This window comes from Poecilia reticulata, linkage group LG15 (assembly GCF_000633615.1).
Source record: "Poecilia reticulata strain Guanapo linkage group LG15, Guppy_female_1.0+MT, whole genome shotgun sequence".
In the NCBI taxonomy this organism is placed as follows: Eukaryota; Metazoa; Chordata; class Actinopteri; order Cyprinodontiformes; family Poeciliidae; genus Poecilia; species Poecilia reticulata.
The window spans coordinates 6850536-6869533 of record NC_024345.1 but is presented as its reverse complement, the minus strand read 5'-3'; the positions used below and the strand labels follow the sequence as shown (position 1 = coordinate 6869533).

General features: G+C 41.5%; 1 protein-coding gene across 2 annotated transcripts in view; it reads left to right on the top strand.

Annotated features, from left to right (window-relative positions):
- Positions 1-18998, top strand: part of nrg3a (neuregulin 3a) — a 557399-nt gene that overhangs the window by 519189 nt on the left and 19212 nt on the right. For both annotated transcript variants that reach the window (XM_008429014.2, XM_008429015.2), the window contains one exon: positions 12882-12967. In XM_008429014.2, coding sequence (XP_008427236.1) covers positions 12882-12967 — 86 coding nt within the window. The remainder of the gene's footprint in view (positions 1-12881; positions 12968-18998) is intronic.

Below are 18998 nucleotides of genomic sequence, written 5' to 3'. Positions count from 1 at the left end.
GTTAGATGCTGCAGCTTTAAGCAGAGGTTCGGTGTGAGAGTCACTACCAGGTGGAGCAGAAGCGGCGCTCCGTCTGTCAAATATTACTACCTGTAGCGTAGTTCAACAGTGAGAGCAGAACCACATCCCAGCTCGAAGACTTAAATCATTTTGCGGGTTATTTGTTTAGCTTTCTGACCGTCATGCTAATCCGGGTGAGTGTTTGTAGCTCTGCGCTGCTTTACCTGCTATCTGATCCTCCGTATGTCTTTTTTTACTGCAGTGAGCCTCAATATAGCCAAACTCCGTCAAGTATGGCATTGTTTTTATGTCGTATTAGCTTCTTGTGTTGATGCATTTTGACGTGCTTCAATTTTCCGCCTCAACACGCAAACTTCCCCCAATCACTTAGTGCGTTATAGTTCCACATCGCTTAGGATTTGTTGCTGCGCGTTTGCGCAGAGTGAAGGAAAGAGGAGACTAGCTGCACAGGCAGGCTGCGAAATGAGATGCAGGTGATCGGTATTGGCAACAAGAGCCAATGATCACCGATCATGCACTTTTTCACGGAAATCGGCCCTATTATGATCGTTGGCCGATCGATCGGCACACCTCTAATAAATATATTAGAGTGTGTGTGTTTTTCAGCCGACAAGTTCCAGCTTCAGAGTGGTTCAGCAGCTGAGATTGAGTCCAAAATCCGATGTGGGATTCATCCGTGCTGCAGTGAATCCATCTCTCTTTATAGATATTTCCCACTTCTTCCTCACATCGTGTCTTTAGGAAACTTTCAAAACAAAAACGGAAGATTTGGGATGTATCTTACTAGTGAAAGAATTACATATAAATAATAGTCTTTACCACCTGTGTAAACTTTGCTGGTGAATGTTATAACAAATAAGTTTTATAATATATGTTACATTGTTTCATTTCTATTATAGGCTCTTGTGTCAGATAATCTAAATCAATGTTAGAGAATAATAATATTTTTTAGATTGACGTAATCTCAGTTAGCCTTCATAGCGTGGCTGAACCCGTATTACACCAAGCACTGTAGCCAATATTAGCTGGTTTCTCGCCGGTGGACATAAATACAGTAAAGTAATATTCTAATCACAATACATACACAATAATATGTCCATTTTACTTGTGACATGTTGTTTGTGGAGCCCTCTCATCAATAGTACATCGATCAGAACAACAATATCCCTCAGTGTTGAGGCATCTTCTGCTGTTTTGATTGAGCAAAGTATTAGGGTATACCGCTCCAAGATGGCCGCCGTATTTCCTACGCCGGAGCAGCCAATGCGGGGTCTACTCTTATATCATGTCTATGCTTACCGTAGTTGCTAGACCTGTTGTGGCTCAATATTGGTCCATATATGAGGCGCATTGGATTATAAGGCGCACTGTCGGCTTTTGGGAAAATTGAAGATTTTTAGGTGCGCCTTATAGTGCGGAAAATACGGTAATTGTCAAGTTATTTTTAAACTGTGCAAATTTCCCACTTGAAAAGGGATGGATGACCTCATGCAGACTCTTAATGACAGGGATTTACTCGAAGGATCAAACAGTTTTGCTTGCTTTTACTTCCATTTATTTCAGTGTATAGACAAGTTCACCGCTGATCCACAAGATGCAGGTAAAAACCTTTAAATAAACCCTAACAAAATAATTACTAATCTGTATAAATTAATTTCACTCGATTCACTTAGAGTCAATATCAAGATCTTGAGGGCTGGATCCTCGGGTAATGATGTCGGCAATGTTTTGATCCCCAGGAATCCACCACCAATCTTGGATTCTTGTGTTGCTCTGRATCTCTCCAATTCTATTTGCAAAGAATGTTTGAAACCCATAGCTCTCTCTTTGAATTGCTCCAAGAACTGTTTGACTATCAATGAGATGAGATCAATCTTGATTTGGCTGTGCATCTCAAAGTACTTCTTTACTCGTGATGCGAACACTGCTCCACATATCTCTGCTTTAACAGCCTCACCTTTTTGATCCAATGGAGTCAGCTTAGCCTTAGATTCCACCAGCCTGATGATTGGGTCTTGAACTGATCCCCACCTCAGATACAACACTGCTCCATAAGCATTCTCACTYCCATCTGAAAATGTAATTGCTAAACAGTCACTGCTGTTCTGAAAAGGAGTTAATGCTCTGTCAAACTGGATCTTACTAAGCTGGGTGTACTCTTCAAAGAGCTTTATTGCATCTTCTCTAAGATCTTTTGAGAGTGCTAAATCCCAGGTGTCTTTTACTTGGTTGCTCACATTCTTTGCCTCTTGGAAAGCTTTCCGCACCAGGATTGCACCTTTCTGTTTTGCAGGAGTTACTAAGCCAACTGGATTATACAGACCAGACACCTGACTGAGGAGCTCTCGCCTTGTCAGCGGGTTTGGTGTTTGACTTCTGATTTGGTCCAACTGGAGGTTTTGCCCAAGTTGCATCTTTTTTTTTCTTTTTGAAAAATTTATACTGACCATGACGTGGAGTTTATCCTCCTCTACAATATACCCCAGGCCAAGTGCTTTATTGTCCTCATCCCGCATTTGGTTTGGTAGAACCATGGTCTTTGGTTTCACTTCATCCTGCTTGTTGAAATCTTTCCTCCCACTTTGTCTGATTTCCATAGCGGTTCTCAAGGACTTGAAAAACATCTTCTGCAGAGCTGTAGGAGGTTAAGCGAAGGTCTCTCATGATTTTGTCATCTAGACTGTCCAGTAATTGCACTTTGTTCACCTCCTGTGAACCAGTTGGTTCTCCTTGTTTTTGAAGTGCTTCCCAGTCCCTTTTCCATCTGTAAAAATCACGTTTGTTTCCATGAAACTTCGGTAGAAATGTTGGTTGAACTCTGCTGTCCTGGAGACCAGCTTGGGGAGACTAAGTTCCAATCCTCTCAGCCGATCTTGAATTTCATCCCGATAGTCATGAGGGATCCATCTTTTCCAGCGACAATGAACTTCTTTTGCAGCCTTTAAAAGTTCCTTCAGATGACTGAGGGTGCTCTCAAGTAGCAGTGGCTACTTGAATTGCAATTAACAGTTCAGTTTTTCCAAAAGTTCTCCACAGGGTCTCCTGGATTAAACTTTTGACTTCTTTCACTTTTGCTTCACATTCATTTGCAGTTTTATTCATGTCAGATTTCTGCTGCTCAGTCAATGCAGCTTCTTCATCTTTGCCCAATTTGGAGTCCATTTCCATTTCCAAGTTTAGTTACACAAGTAACTAAACTTATAACTTTAAACTTAGCTTTAAAGTGCATTTCAAGTTAATATTTATTTTTACATTTCATATATCTCTCAACATACAAACATCTGCTTCTCAACATTAATCATAAATATTTATTATAAATTTAGCTTTGAATTATTCTTTCAAGTAGATGATAAATTAATTAACAATTGAACTCGGTACCCAAATCCATTTCATCAATACAATAAATTCAATCATAAAAGTCCATCAATCAATGAGCGGCAAGCGTCACCGCACCTTCAGTTCAGCTGTCACTAGGTGTTAATGATCCGATCGACCAAACTGGAATGTAGGAATGTAGACAACTTTGCGGTCCGATTTCATAACAATACTGTTTATGTCTTACCAGCTGCCTCTCTGCTCATCTACAAGATCATCCAATTTTACACAGGTTGACTTGGATCTGGGATTCAAAAAGTCCGCAAACTCCTGCCCTCTTTGTTTGACGGCTTTCTCTTCCGTCTTTTCTTTTTTCCCCCCTTGTCCGTCCCTCTTTTAGGTCCGTGTGGAAGCGCCTGACTTTTTTTTCCCCTTTTTTTTTCTTTTACCATTTTTTCTGATTTAACTTCACAGTAATCATAATTATTATTGCTATTGTGTATTCATACACAAATCAGAAAAGCCATCTCCTGTTTGCACCAGATAGTCTGAGAGTGTTAAAAACATTTCCACAGCCATGCAGTGAGACTTGGTCCCTATTAGAGATTAATAATCACATTACACCACATGCAGACATGCAAACATTTCCATCAATACAAGCCATTCCATGCACCATTTGTCTGCCACCAATGTCCAGATTGAGCATGACGTCCTAGTCAAAGTGATGATTACTTCCTGCTGAATCTATCTGCTCATGTTTTTGAATCTGCTCTTTTAATACATTTATGTTCATGCTCTTTAAAAGCTGTCAGTGGAGCAGGACAATTTGTGTAGACACGTTCCAGTTTTTTACCCCAGGCAATCTTTCTGAAGCCTAAATCTGTTTTCAAACAGAAACAGAATGAAACCCGGTAGCTCATTATTTGTGTGGAGGTGCAAAAATGACCAAAACTAATCAATCTCCGAACTTTCATCAACAACTCAAAAGGTTACTGTAGTTGTATCCATTTTTGCAAAACATTAACTCGCTGAAGCATGAACGGATCTGTTGCTGGTGACGAAGCCGACGTTTTGGCATCACAATGCATCCTCCCACTGTTAAAAACTTAGAGTTTCCATTTTAGCACAGGCGGAAGGAAAAACATCTCCTGACTGGAAGTTTCAGAATTAATTAGCAGCTCGAGGTTTGTGTGGTGTCAGAACACCAGAGAGAAACTGAGATGAGCCAAAAAGATGGTGCTTGATGTCTCATCCTTCTCTGGGATGTTTCAAATTAAACCACCAGGGCCATAAAGGTGCATTGCTGCAAAAATCAGTCAAATTCTGCACAGAACTAAAAGTATTCATACATGTGTTGTTTTGTTTTTTATTTGTTTGTTTGTTTTGCCAGATTTGGATACATTCCATGCATTTTTAGGAGCTGTATGCTACAGACTAATGAAAAGTGGAGTATATTTATGTTCAGGGTCATTGTCCTGCTGCAAGGTCAACGATCATCTCAGTCTTAAAGGGGCAGTACCATGTCAAATCAACTTTTTTTAGCTTTACATTGTGTTATGTTATTCCCTCCTGAAAAACATATCAGGTGTGTAGCTTTAATTCTTTCATGCATGTTTGAGAAATTGTTTAATCTCCATAGCAATCATTCAGCTGTTCAAAACGCCGGGGTGGACCTAGTCCTGCCTTCGTGTCGCAGCTCCTCTTCTGAATTACAGTTTCAAGGCTTCCGAATTTCCCCCTCACAGAGCAGCCCTGACCCATGACTCCCCACACTCAGCTCCTTCGACTAGCCTGCAGCTATTAGCAAACACCAAGCTCATCTGCTGGGATCATTATAGAAGCTACTTCTCATGCTGGTAAAAATGTTCTTAAAGGATTAGTAGAGGAGCCACTGTCTGATGACTTCCTGAAGGCAGAGTTTCAGAAAGAGCAGGAGTTTCTTAAAGAGACTTCAAAGGCATTAAATTATAAGGTAAATTTTATTTTAAGTTGTATTTGATATGTACAGACAAGTTACTTGATTGTGCAAGAAAATGATACTACATGGCTGGTAAACACAACACTGCCCCTTTAAATTCGTACATACTGTAAATAAAAATCTTGATTTCGTATCATCCTGCATGTGGGTCAGAAAAGACCCTGACTGCCTCTAAACTTTCTTTGTTCCAAGTGACATCAAGTTATTCCTCAAACTTCTCCACTGAAAGTCTGTCTCTTATCATCCCAAGCAACCTTTGACAAATCTGTCTTGTACGATTTATTGTACAGTCTTGATGTTTAGGCTTGTGAATCTTATCGGTCAAGCTTTATTAGAGTGGACACCTTATGCTGTACTACCAGACACTTGGGGTCGGTTTCAATTATGGTGGCACATGGGTTGACGATGACTTCCAGGCCATATAATGTTAATTGGAATTTTTCTGAATTTCTTTGTAGTGAGTCGGCACATTGTCTTCTTCAGGCATATTTTATTCGCAACAATGTTAACTATTCACAGTCTAATAATGTACTCCAGTGTTCCTTCTGTCTTCAAACCAATATGCAATTTAAAATGATGTTTCTTTTTTTACTTATTTTGCACCTTTTACTTTACATACGGTTCTTTGAATCATCACTCTTTGTCTTTGTGACACTGTAAACCCAGGGCCACTTCTGTCTGAAGCCTGGTCATGGTGAGGTTCTGTTGATCAGATGTTGGGTGTCGTCTTCATCTCATGAAGTCAAAATGTGAGCAGCATAATGAGGAGGGCCGTTTGAATAGCAATTCTGACAGAAGTAGCAAATCTATTAGCCAATTCATTGGTTGAATTCTCGTTATGATTTTTTTTGTTAAGTTCCTTATTAGGAAACAGTGAGTTGTGCAAAAAGTACTGAAACACTGAATAATTGGACATGTGAATTGCTGTATGGTAGTCAAGAGCATTTAACTCAAGGAGTCTGAGATAAGACCAAGACTTTCAGGGGTTAGATAAAGTCGGGATGAACACCAGCGCCACACACAACAACACAATAAAATTATGAAAAGTGTCTCTGAAACTGATCTGAAAGATCCATATTTCTTTAAAAACACCTAGATAGATAAAGCTCAAATAAATTTAACCATCTCAGCATGTAGCTTTACTGTGGGGAGTTGTACGCAGTTGATATCAGCTAATGTTGATGTGACTTAATATTATGTCTCATTATTGTCTATCATAAGAAAAAGTTAAACTTAGGAACAAGTTGTCACCACATGCCCTGTTCCCTCAGTCTCAACACTGCATTCGCTTACTTCCCTTGTTAAAAAACATTTAGACTTAAAACCAGTAAAACATTTTATAGGAAATAAATGATTAATTTGTTAATAGAGATTACAAGACTGATTTGGGAATATCAGCTAATTATATTTAGAATTTATTGAAATACATTATTTTGAACTAACAGTTTTATTTGAAACAGGAAGTGGAACTGTGAGATGTTTTGTTTTCAATGTTAGTCGTCTCAGTAGTTTTTTCTATTATTTTTAGGTTATTTTCTGTTGTTTGTTCCTCTGATTTGTCCTCTGCAGTGTCTGTTCAGCTGCTACTTTTTAAAAATCTTTTTTAATTTACTTATTAAATGGTCAGAAACAAAGAACAGCATCTCCACAATCATTTATGAAGCTTCTGTCTCTACATGTCAACTATATTAGGTGTAGCAAAAAAAACTGTCATAAAATGGAAACTGTGCCCTAAAACATACAATATATACTGTACACATGTAGCTAACTTAATGTATGTTGCTAATAATCACAAAATCTCTGTGTGACAACTGAGTAACAAGTTTTGGTACAAAAGCAGACAGCTAATGTTAGCTAACTGGCTTTGCTAACATTGCTAATGTTAGCAACATTAACTAATGTTGCTAACATTAGTAACATTAGCTGCAACAAACAAACCATTTACCATTTACTGATGGTAAATGGTAAACCATTTACTGATTTACCATCAGTAAATGGTTTGACTACTCACCAGTAAATGTAACAGTAACTAAACCAACTGGCTTTATGAGGAGCTCTCCTTCTGTGACGTAGAACAGGGTGTTAATGCCTTCAAAATGTCAGAGGCAATCAACATGGACTGACTTTATGAAGAGTTTCATGTTTGCAAAGATGAAATAGAAAATGTCAGACAGGATGTAACAGAATTCACATGTGAAAAGTGGATGGCAGAGTTGGGAAGATCAACATTATAAACATGTGGAGCATTTTTTCTATTTGTCTTCAGGGTGCTAGGATTAAATGTTTTTTTATGGAGCCAATTATACCTAATGACTATAAAATAGTCATCAAAAAGAAACTATAGATCTCAGTGAACTTTGGGCTTTCACATAAGAACTTTTGTGGCTGTGTAAAAAGGCAAAAGCATGCTTTAATCCACTGCAGAGAAACAAATATTCCAGATAATTCAATATGGCCTTTATTCTATTTATGTCATTATTATCAATTTAAATTTAGAGAAGCATAAAACCACATCAAACACACCAAGCTAGGAATTAATTGTTTTACCCTCAATACAGATTATTTAAAACACATAATGTGATTTTCTCAATTTGTGAAAGCCAAAAAAATTGGATTCTTAAATTTTACTTGCATACCTTCTAGAAATTACACCAAACCATCTTACAAACACATTTTTGACTTTAATGAGAACATACGTCTTCATGGTTTAAAGCAGTGGTCCCCAACTTTTTTATTACCGCGGACCGGTCAAAACTTGGTAATTTTGCTGTTGCCCGGGGGAAGAAGATGGAGTAGTGACTGTCAGATAAGGCTTCTGCATGTTGGTGTTCCCGATAAAGCCGGTTTTTTTTGGGGGGGGGGGTTGCCACAATTTTCCCTTTACGACAATCTTACAGCGTCCTGCCGTGTGTGGTGTGTTACGTGGTGGTGTTGAATATGCCCGATCTAACATCGAGCATATTCAACATTGTCTTGGCCCCATAACAGCAGCGTGTGGGGTTTTCCCTGACTGGGAGCGAGAACGCAGCCTGTCGAATGAGACAGGTAGCCAATCAGAAAGCGCGGTGACATAAGAACGGAGGGGAATCCCAAACAGCTGACATGGCGCAACTGAGAGTCCGGTGGACATCTGAGATATGTGGAAGTGTTTATTATTATATGTAAAGGTCGTTATTATATATGTTTATTATATGTGGTTATGTTTATTCAGTTAAAAATGTTAACTACGAAAAAACACAACTTACCTCCAAATCATAGTGTAGCAGATAGAGCGGCTGCTCCCGCCGTCATTTATCCAAAGCCTTTTCTTTTTGTTACGTCATTAAAATGACTCCACAAACTATCACTACTGCCTGTTGGAAGCAGTTGGAAGCTTCATTCCCTCATTAGTGAGCCAGTCACCCAATATCATGCGTAGCAGGCTTGGAATGTGGGAATCACCTACTGGGATAAATCCATTCTCCTGTCTCTTCTCTGACCTTTTCCCCTTCCCAAAGAAACTTTCCAAAGACACCTGATCTGTTTTTTACTCATTTTGCTGCTTTTGGGCTCAGTGTTGGCGTGCAAGACGAAACCGAGAGAATCCGGTTAAAGGATGTTCAAAATAAAAGATCCTCCAGACTCAAATGATACATAAAACAGAAATATTTAATTATTTCTTGTGCGGCCTGGTACCAATTGGTCCACGGACCGGTACCAGTCCGCGGCCTGGTGGTTGGGGACCAATGGTTTAAAGAACAAATTATCCTCCAAGTGCCTGAATCATGGTCAGCATGACAGCATGTGTGATGTTAATAAGGCTGGTGTCCTGCAGAGTTTCCTCAAAGTTCATTGTGTCAGTGACAGCCCAATTAGTCAGAGATCAAAACTGACAAGAAGGAAGTTGGAAAAAGTACTTTGGAGGAAGGAATAGCACAAAAACATATCACTTGCCATATTTCTAGGAGTTACACAGAGAATGATGGTGAAATCTTGTTAAACAGAGAAGACTGTCACTCGGGCATGGATTATACATCAAAACTATGTACAGTAAGAGTCGGGTGCAGTGTGTAACGGGTGGCAGCCGAGGGAGGGGACCCTGGCKGTCTGATYCYCGGCTGCAGAAGCTGGCTCTTGGGACGTGGAACGTCACCTCTCTGGTGGGGAAGGAACCGGAGCTAGTGTGCGAGGCTGAGAGGTTCCGGCTAGAAATAGTYGGCCYCACCTCGACRCATGGCTCTGGTTCTGGAACCAGTCTCCTTGAGAGGGGCTGGACGTACTTCCACTCTGGAGTTGCCCATGGTGAGAGGCGCCGGGCAGGAGTGGGCATATTTGTTGCCCCCCATCTCGGCCCCTGTACGTTGGGGTTTACCCCGGTGAATGAGAGGGTAGCCTCCCTCCGCCTACGGGTGGGGGGACGGGTCCTTAGAGGGGGTACTGGAGAGTGCCCCTGCTGGGGACTCCCTTGTTCTACTGGGGGACTTCAACGCTCACGTGGGCAATGACAGTGAGACCTGGAGGGGCGTGGTTGGGAGGAACGGCCCCCCCGATCTGAACTCGAGTGGTGTTCTGTTGTTGGACTTCTGTGCTCGTCACAGATTGTCAATCACGAACACCATGTTCAAGCATAAGGTGTCCATATGTGCACTGGGCACCAGGACACCCTAGGCCGCAGTTCGATGATCGATTTTGTCATCGTTTTATCGGATCTGCAGCCGTATGTCTTGGACACTCAGGTGAAGAGAGGTGCGGAGCTGTCCACTGACCACTACCTGGTGGTGAGTTGGCTCCGGTGGTGGGGGAGGAAGCCGGTCAGACCTGGCAGGCCCAAACATGTAGTGAGGGTCTGCTGGGAACGTCTGGCGGAGTCCCCTGTGAGACGGAGCTTTAACTCCCATCTCCGGCAGAACTTCGAACACGTTCCGGGGGAGGTTGGGGACATTGAGGCTGAGTAGACCATGTTCCGTGCCTCCATTGCCGAGGCGGCTTATCGGAGCTGTGGCCACAAGGTTGTTGGTGCCTCTCGTGGCGGCAACCCTCGAACCCATTGGTGGACACCTTCGGTGAGGGGTGCTGTCAAGCTGAAGAAGGAGTCCTATCGGACCTTTTTGGCCTGTGGGACTCCAGAAGTAGCTGATGGGTACCGGCGGGCGAAGCAGCATGTGGCTCGGGTGGTCGCTGAGGCAAAAACTCGGGCATGGGAGGAGTTTGAAGAGACCATGGAGAAAGACTTCCGTACGGCTTCGAGGCAATTCTGGTCCACCATCCGGCATCTCAGGAGGGAGAAGCAGTGCAGCACCAACACTGTTTATAGTGGGGATGGTGCGCTGCTGACCTCAACTCGGGACGTTGTGGGCCGATGGGCAGAATACTTCGAAGACCTCAATCCCACCAACATGCCTTCTGTTGAGGAAGCTGAGCCTGGGGACTCTGGGTTGGGCTCTCCAGTCTCTGGGGACGAGGTCGCCGAGGTGGTCAAAAAGCTCCTCGGTGGCAGGGCCCCGGGGATGGATGAGATCCGCCCAGAGTTCCTTAAGGCTCTGGATGTTGTAGGATTGTGTTGGCTCACGTGACTCTGCAATATCGCATAGACATCGGGGGCAGTTCCCCTGGATTGGCAAACTGGGGTGGTGGTCCCCCTGTTTAAAAAGGGGAACCGGAGGGTGTGCTCCAATTACAGGAAAGTCACACTCTTAAGCCTCCCTGGTAAGGTCTATTCAGGGGTCCTGGAGAGGAGAGTCTGTCGGATAGTCGAACCTCGTATTCAGGAAGAGCACTGTGGTTTTCGTCCTGGTCGTGGAACACTGGACCAGCTCTACACCCTCAGCAGGGTCCCGGAGGGTGCATGGGAGTTCGCCCAACCAGTGGTCCTGTTGGCTTCATCAGATCGTGATATGCAGCTCTCACTGGAGCGGTTCGCGGCCAAGTGTGAAGCGGCCGGGATGAGGCTCAGTGCCTCCAAATCCGAGGCCATGGTTTTGAGTCGGAAAAGGGTAGAGTGCCTTCTCCGGGTCAGGGGGGTCGTCCTGCCTCAAGTGGAGGAGTTTAAGTATCTGGGGATCTTGTTCACGAATGAGGGAAAAAGGGAGTGGGAGATCGACAGGCAGATTGGGGCAGCGTCTGCCGTGAAGCGTGCGCTGTACCGGTCTGTCGTGGTGAAGAGAGAGCTGAGCCAAAAAGCGAAGCTCTCGATTTACCGGTCGATCTACGTTCCCACCCTCATCTATGGTCATGAGCTTTGGGTCATGACCGAAAGAACGAGATCCCGGATACAAGCGGCCGAAATGGTATTCCTCCACAGGGTGGCTGGGCTCCCTTAGAGATAGGGTGAAAAGCTCGGTCATCCAGGAGGGACTCAGAGTAGAGCCGCTGCTCCTCCACGTTGAGAGGAGCCAGTTGAGGTGGCTCGGGCATCTGGTCAGGATGCCTCCTGGGCGCCTCCCTGGTGAGGTGTTCCGGGCACGTCCCACCGGGAGGAGGCCTCGGGGAAGACCCAGGACACGCTGGAGGGACTATGTCTCTCGGCTGCCCTGGGAACCCCTTGGGATTCCCCAGGATGAGCTGGAAGAAGTGGCTGGAGAGAGGGAAGTCTGGGCCTCCCTTCTGAAGCTGCTGCCCCTGCAACCCGACCCCGGATAAGCGGAAGAAAATGAATGGATGGCTGGATGGATATTTCACAGTACAAAGAAAACATAAATTCACCATAAACATAAATTCATGTCTATGCTGTTTTTGACCTGTTTTCAACTACTTAGCAATGGAACAATCTAAATTTATTCTAAACCTTTTTGGTTATAATTATGAAAAGCTACCTGATTTTACAACTTTTAGAAAATAATTGCATTGGCTGTATGATTAATTTTCATTTCTCTTACTTCCATTGCCACAAATATGCAATTTTATCTAAATTTAATTACTAAATTAGTTTCTTTTGTGGAACAAAAATGAACGACTGAGGACTATTGATCATTTTTACCCACAGCTTGTTGTGTAGTCAAAGTTCTAATGTCTTTCTTTTCTTACCAAATTGTTGCATATACAGCAGCTGCTGTCATCTCTGAAGTCATAAATATTTCTCAAAGAATTGTAACTCAACCTCATGCTCTCGTGCTTTTTGTTTTCTCAGCTATCGGCTGTTTCCTCTAATAAACACATTTTCACTTAGCTCAGAATATAAAAGGGTAAGAATGAGGTACATTTTTCTCTTTCTAATTAATGGTTACATTTGTGTTAAACACATGCAGGTAGGGGAGATGTGGTACTACTGATCAATCCCAGAAAAGGCTTACTAGCCAATTACTGCTGTACAGATTGAACGTTCAATAAATAAAATAATAAACATTTATGCAACATTTATGCTTGTATTTAAATTGTTTATATGAATTAATATTTGTTCTAAACCTTTTTAATGTTATGAAATCATTAAAAAGTTTTAGAATATCCCAGGACAGCAAAGGTGAAAAAATAATCATCCTTCAACCTATCACATTTGCACTCACAGAAACAAGGAAACCAGAGACGGTTGAGGAAATCTGAAATTGATCTGCAGGATTTCTGATGACTTGTTTTCTCTCTGTTGTGTTTCTAGTACTGCAAGCGTCCCCCCACGTCTCACCAGGGAAGTGTGTGTGAGTCCAGCTTTGTCCCCGCCAGAGGCGCAGCCAGACATCACCGGTAAACCAGTTAGCTGCTCAAACATTCTGTATCGGATGTGACTCTTCTTCAGGAAGGAATGTAGATTTTTTTTTTTTTTTTTTACCAACAATGAGGAACTTCTGTGTCTTCCCTTGTAATCAGCATGGACTCAGTGAAGAAGGGAAATTGAATTATCCGCATTACAGTGCCAGCAAGGCTAATTGCTGATTTTCAGAAGGATGGTGGTAATTATAATTAAAGCTATAAACACTTTAACAAGCATATCTATAGCAGTCATGAGTGCAGTGGAAATGGAACAGAGATGAAACGAGAGCCGGCCAGCGCAGACATGTAAGAGCTCAGAAAACGTTTCTCAGGCTGCTGGCTGGGCTTTGGCATGGCAAAAAACACACACACACACACACATGCATGCACACACACACACAGAAATGCAGGGCTTAAAGAGCTCCGGCCGGTGGCTGGATTTCCGGCTTTTGACCAAACGATCCGCCTCAACCAAACTGTAGACTCGGGGCTTAAAGTACCGGTGTTACGTCAATCCGCGTTTCCCCATCAGATACGGTTCCCCCTGCGTCTTCTTGCCGCTCCGCCCCAACCACGCGCAAAATACGCGCCTATCAACCTCATTTTAATTATCGTCTTTATCGTCTCTTCCTGCCTTTTTTTTCCTTCTGTTGATGACACTGAATGAAAAAGGCTCAGCTCCGGTGGTCTTCACTGACCCTCCCTTCCTCATTTCCTTAGTCTAATGTCCAGCGCACATTACAGAGTTGTCGGCCCATTTTTTAAACCTGAGTCACATTTAGCCGACAGAAATCCTAGGTATAATGGTTCGATGGGGTTCGTCGTGCCGTGTGGTGTCCAGCCACATGGGCACAAAAATAATGGCTCCAAGTCCAGTTAACAAATTTTAAAATCAGGCATTAATCAATGCTTTACTAGAATCCACCTGTGATGCATGTGGCTATAGAGTCAGCATAAAGTCCTGACTGAATGAAAATCATTATAACCTATTTATGTCACTTTAAGGAAGAACAGCTGAAAACTTACGGGTTTATCAACTGCAGTAGCAATTTGGCTCCAACTCCTCTCGTCATTTCTATATTCTTCGCACAAAATGTTGAATAAATATTAATGTTTCCACATATCATCTCCAATGTCCGCTGGACTTCGGGTTGCGCCGTGTGAGCTGTTTGGGATTCCCCTCCGTAATTTCCCCTCAGAAAGCAGGAGGAGAATCCGGCTTTCTGATTGGCTACCTGTCACATTCAGCGTTAAGCTCCCAGTCGGGGAAAACCCCTGATTTAGATCGGAGCGGCAACGACGATCTAACACACCACACACTGCAGGATGATCGGTAAGATCGCCCAACGATCTAAGATTGTCATAAGGGGAAAATAGGGGCAAAAAATGATGTAGTGTGAACTATTGCATTAGGTAGTGGGATGTGCCCATCTTCTCTATTTAAATCTAGTGATTACTGAAGGACAATATAGTATACAGACTTCATAATCTGCACTCTTTTGGTTGAATGCAGTATTTATTTCAACTTTGGCTTTAGTTTTTATTCAAGTACGTTTTTTGTAGATCCTGAGAATCCTTTTTGTTTGTGGTCGTTTTGTTTATTTAGTTTATCAGTTCCAGTGTTATGTGTTCTTTTGAAAATAAATATCAGGAAATCGCATGTATTATTAGTCATTTCCATTAAATCAGTGTCAAAAGGTCTTGAAACAATATTATCGTTTATCACAATAATTTCTTTAGACAATTAATCGTCCAGCAAAATTTGTTATTGTGACAGGCCTAGCAATGCATTTTAATGCTCAATATTACCCATCAGATACCGTTCCCCTTGTTTTACAGTGGGGGAACCCTATCTGATGGCCATATTTAGCCCATCAGATACCTATTTTAACATAGGGGGAACGGTTATCACTATTATTTATTATTATTATTATTATTATTATTATTATTATTATTATTATTATTATTATTATTGTTGTTGTTATTGTTATTATTATTATTATTACTTTCCAGCTAAAACGTGAAGAAAGTGACAACTTTGCCGAAACATATTGTTTGAGCTTTCACGGTGTCCGTAGTTCCCTACGCGTGCTTTCTCAGTGCTCAGCATGAGCACGCGCGTATTTTGCCGCGTGGGCGGTGCGGGGCGGCAAGAAGACGCAGGGGGAACCGTGTCTGATGGGGAAACGCGGATTGACGTAACACGGCAGCGACGCTCTTTCCACTCAGGAATTTGAGAGAACGCATGCTGATCACAGAAAATGCCCTAACTTCCCACCATCAAAAGTCCTTTTCAGAATATTTTTTTTCCAAAAGCAACACTGCTGTGTTAAAGTTAATTGATTTTCCTTCCCAACGATACCAGTTTTATGTATGTTGAAGTAAATAAAACTTTTTAAATTGCCCAGTAATTTTCATAATTTTTTGAAAAGCCGCATTATTTATGCTAATTCGAACGCCCCTCCTGAAAGGCGCTGAAACATTGTCCAAGAAAATCGTTTCGGGCGTCATGAACACATGACGAAATGAGCCAACAGTGATATCATATTAAACCTCAAACTATAGGCTTTCTATACATACCCGGTTTGTCAAGGGTTATCTTTTTAGTTTTTTTGTAAATCATAAAAGTATCAAATCTTCGTGAAATAGCGAACGAATTATAAAAAATAAACCCGACAAAATGGCTATAAAAATAAAGGTGAATTTGTCAGCTGTAATATAATACTGGAACCACAATTGCAGAATCAATGTGCGTGAAGCTCCACGCATATCAACACATGAACGGACTCCCCCGAGGCGCCCCTTCCAGCTTTTCGTTCCTTCTGTAAGCTAAATGTGGCTACATGGTGAAGCTAGCTAAAAACGAATAACCGGAGTTTTAAGCCCCCGGTAGTTCTAAGAGCGGATCGAGTGAACCCTTCCTGAGCTTTTTACTTTTTGCTAGTTAGCGGGGACGCTGTTTTAGCAAGTTTTTTTTTTTTATTTTGCAAACTGAAAAGCGGACGGACCGCCCGGCTGGCTGATCCTGACATCTACCGCGTTATGCCGAGCTCCACAGCGTTATAACGCGATCTGCCGGAGCGCCGCGCAGAGACTGCGAGAGGAGTTAAATCTAAAGTTAAATCTAGTGGAAACTTTTACAAAAGAGGAGAAACTAAGCAAACATGGTCCCTTCACCTCCTCACCTGAATGTGGGTTTATTCATCCTCGTTCCCCTCCTGCTCCTCCACAGGTATGCTTTGCTTCCCTGTCCTTATTATTTAATAATAATTAAAAAAGGCGGATTAGATCCGCTGTTTTAATGGGCCACGGGAAATATGCATGATGACCTGTATTTGTGTGGTTTAGGTTTGTGCAGATTTTGTGCGATTTGTGCAACAAGGACATGAATCGCGTTAGCAGACGTGCTCAGAGGCGGTTTCTGATATGGGAGGCATGGGCAACCGCCCAGGGCATCATTATGTGGGTGGCGGCATGATGAAGTGACTGTATCTATACTAAAATGATCAATTCTAGACACTTTTTATTAAAAACTGTACTTTCTTTGGCACTTTTTCAGATGGTCTGTAGTAGGAAATTTTGCATAAAAAAAACAATCTAAAAAAACACTCTCTATTTTCTGCCAACAATATAGACAAAACTACTGAAGATAGCCATAAATAAATGTTTTTATATGATGCTGCAGCCTAATTTACATCTAGGACGGAAGTTTCAATGAAATGCATAAAAAAAATAAACATTTTGGTGCAAGTCAAAAATTCTCTAAAATTAGATCTTTTTAAAAACAAAAAATCCCTATTTCCTACCAGCAATATCAAGGAAACTATTAAAGGTGGCCAAAAATGGATGCCTTTATGTCATTCAGCAGCCTAATTTATCTGTAGTAGAGAAGTTTTATTGAAATCTGATGAAAAATACAAGTTTGGGGAGTAGTCAAAAAATAATTAATTTTGTCAATTTTCGAAAAAAAATTTCCGTCGGTCAAATTGGCTTTGGAAGCAGTTTTGCGGTCTAATAAATCTTAATTGAACAGTCCCAGTCCCCTACAAAAAATTTAGCATGTTAAGACCACATTAGCAAGATGGGAAAATAGCTTTTGGGGCTTGGTTCCAACATATATTTTTTAATATTGTATCCCAAACATGCCATCTCTGCTGTCAGGTTAAATATTAAAATTTGTTTTATTTTTAAAAATTACATTTTTTAAAGAACCTTCATTTTAAAAGTAAACTATTTATACTGTACATATTCATGTTTTTCAATATGATTTATTTATATTTAAAGGATGTCATTACGAATAAATGTCAAATTTATTTATTTTTTAAGTAATCGGCTTTTAAAAATCCCATCTTTTTCTACTCAAAGGTGGGTTTGTGGCAAGGTACACCTACCCCCCAAAATCTCAGAAACCGTTAGAGATAATGGGCTGAAATTTTTTCTGCTCTTTTCTGGTAGTACACTTAATAGAAAAATGCATTCAGAGTACAAAGAATATACAGAAAGAAAATTGGTTGCCGGTACCTACTTAAAGAACTACTTACAATTAAAATAAGGAAGATTTATTTAGTCAGACTTTTGAAACTTAGGCGTAACTTCGTCTGGGGGCCAGACTTTCAAGCAAAGCGAGCATTGGACCAAACGGCCTGCCTCAACTAAACTGTAGATAATAGACAAAGATGTCTGCCAATCAGAATTCTAGCTCCCGTGTTCTTGACCAATGACTGTTTAGAAAAGAATCGCATGCGTTCGTTTCAGCGGTTAAATCAAATGCGATATGAAAGAAGATGGAGTTTGTCTCACCCGGTAAAGAAACACGTTTACTTGAGAAAGGAATTAAAAACAAGTGGCGCTGGGCATGGCTAGAGGGAAGGGGACAAGACGGGAAGCTGGCGGGAATTTTTACAAAAGGGGTGTTTGGTCGAAGGTAAACTTTACACCTTAAATGCACAACAATGCCAGTTTAGACTTTGAACAACTTGGTAAAACTGTATTGTGTAACATTAAATCATGCCTGGCTGCAACTGTATCGATGGCAGCTCTTCTTCTATTCAGTGTTTGTAGCTTTTTGCGCAGCTCCGCTCCTGCTAGTAGCTTCACCGCATCAGGTCAGCATTACACCGGCTGATGACGTTGCTGTGATTCACTTTGTCTGGTGTCTGATTTTCTAATATTTTATGTTTTATTGAGGATTTTTGTACATATGTTTTGGCAGTTCTGTGATCATGTCAAAGCAGCAACTTATATTAAAAAGTGTTTTATTGTCCGTCTGGATGCTGCCCGCTTCCATGGAAGGACAACAGAAAATCTCTCTTATAAACATGTAATTACTAAAATCACGATACCCTCACTTTGTATCCCTCTGAAAAATGAACCCATTTAAATAAAGAAATTCCTCCATGGAATTCCATGAACGCTCTCTACCACGATAGAGAGCGTTCATTTTATAGCATTAACACCGGAGCTGTAAGTGTTCCGTAATGAAACGGGGGTCATAGAACAACACAGCACTTTTAAATTTCAATAATCAAAATACCGAAATTGTTTCCGTTGTTTTAAAAGATTTATGTCAGTCTGCCTTTTCCCCATCGATACGCTTCCCGACCGCCCTGCACCTTAGGGGCTTAAAAAAAAAAACGACGCGTACATTGCGCAAAACTCTGAAACAGGAGAAGCGGGACATAAAACGGAGCGACGAACTAGATGTGAATTATGGCATAAAAACAGAGAATCGGATGCTGAACAGTGAAAAATCAACACATGTGAAACACATGACGATTAGGCGGCGCAGCAGGTGATGAGTGAAGATTACTGATGGTGAGCTTCAATAAATGATAAAATCAAGAAAGAAACTAAAGTGGACATAGCAATAAACCAAGAGAGGATAATACTAATCAAAGGAAACTAAATGGAAAGGAATGAAGAACAAAATGCAAGAATAAACTAAGAAACTAAAGTAAATACAGAGGAATAAACTGGTATGGCAAGACCTTTCGAGCAATAATTAATACAGAGACTGTATGGCAAG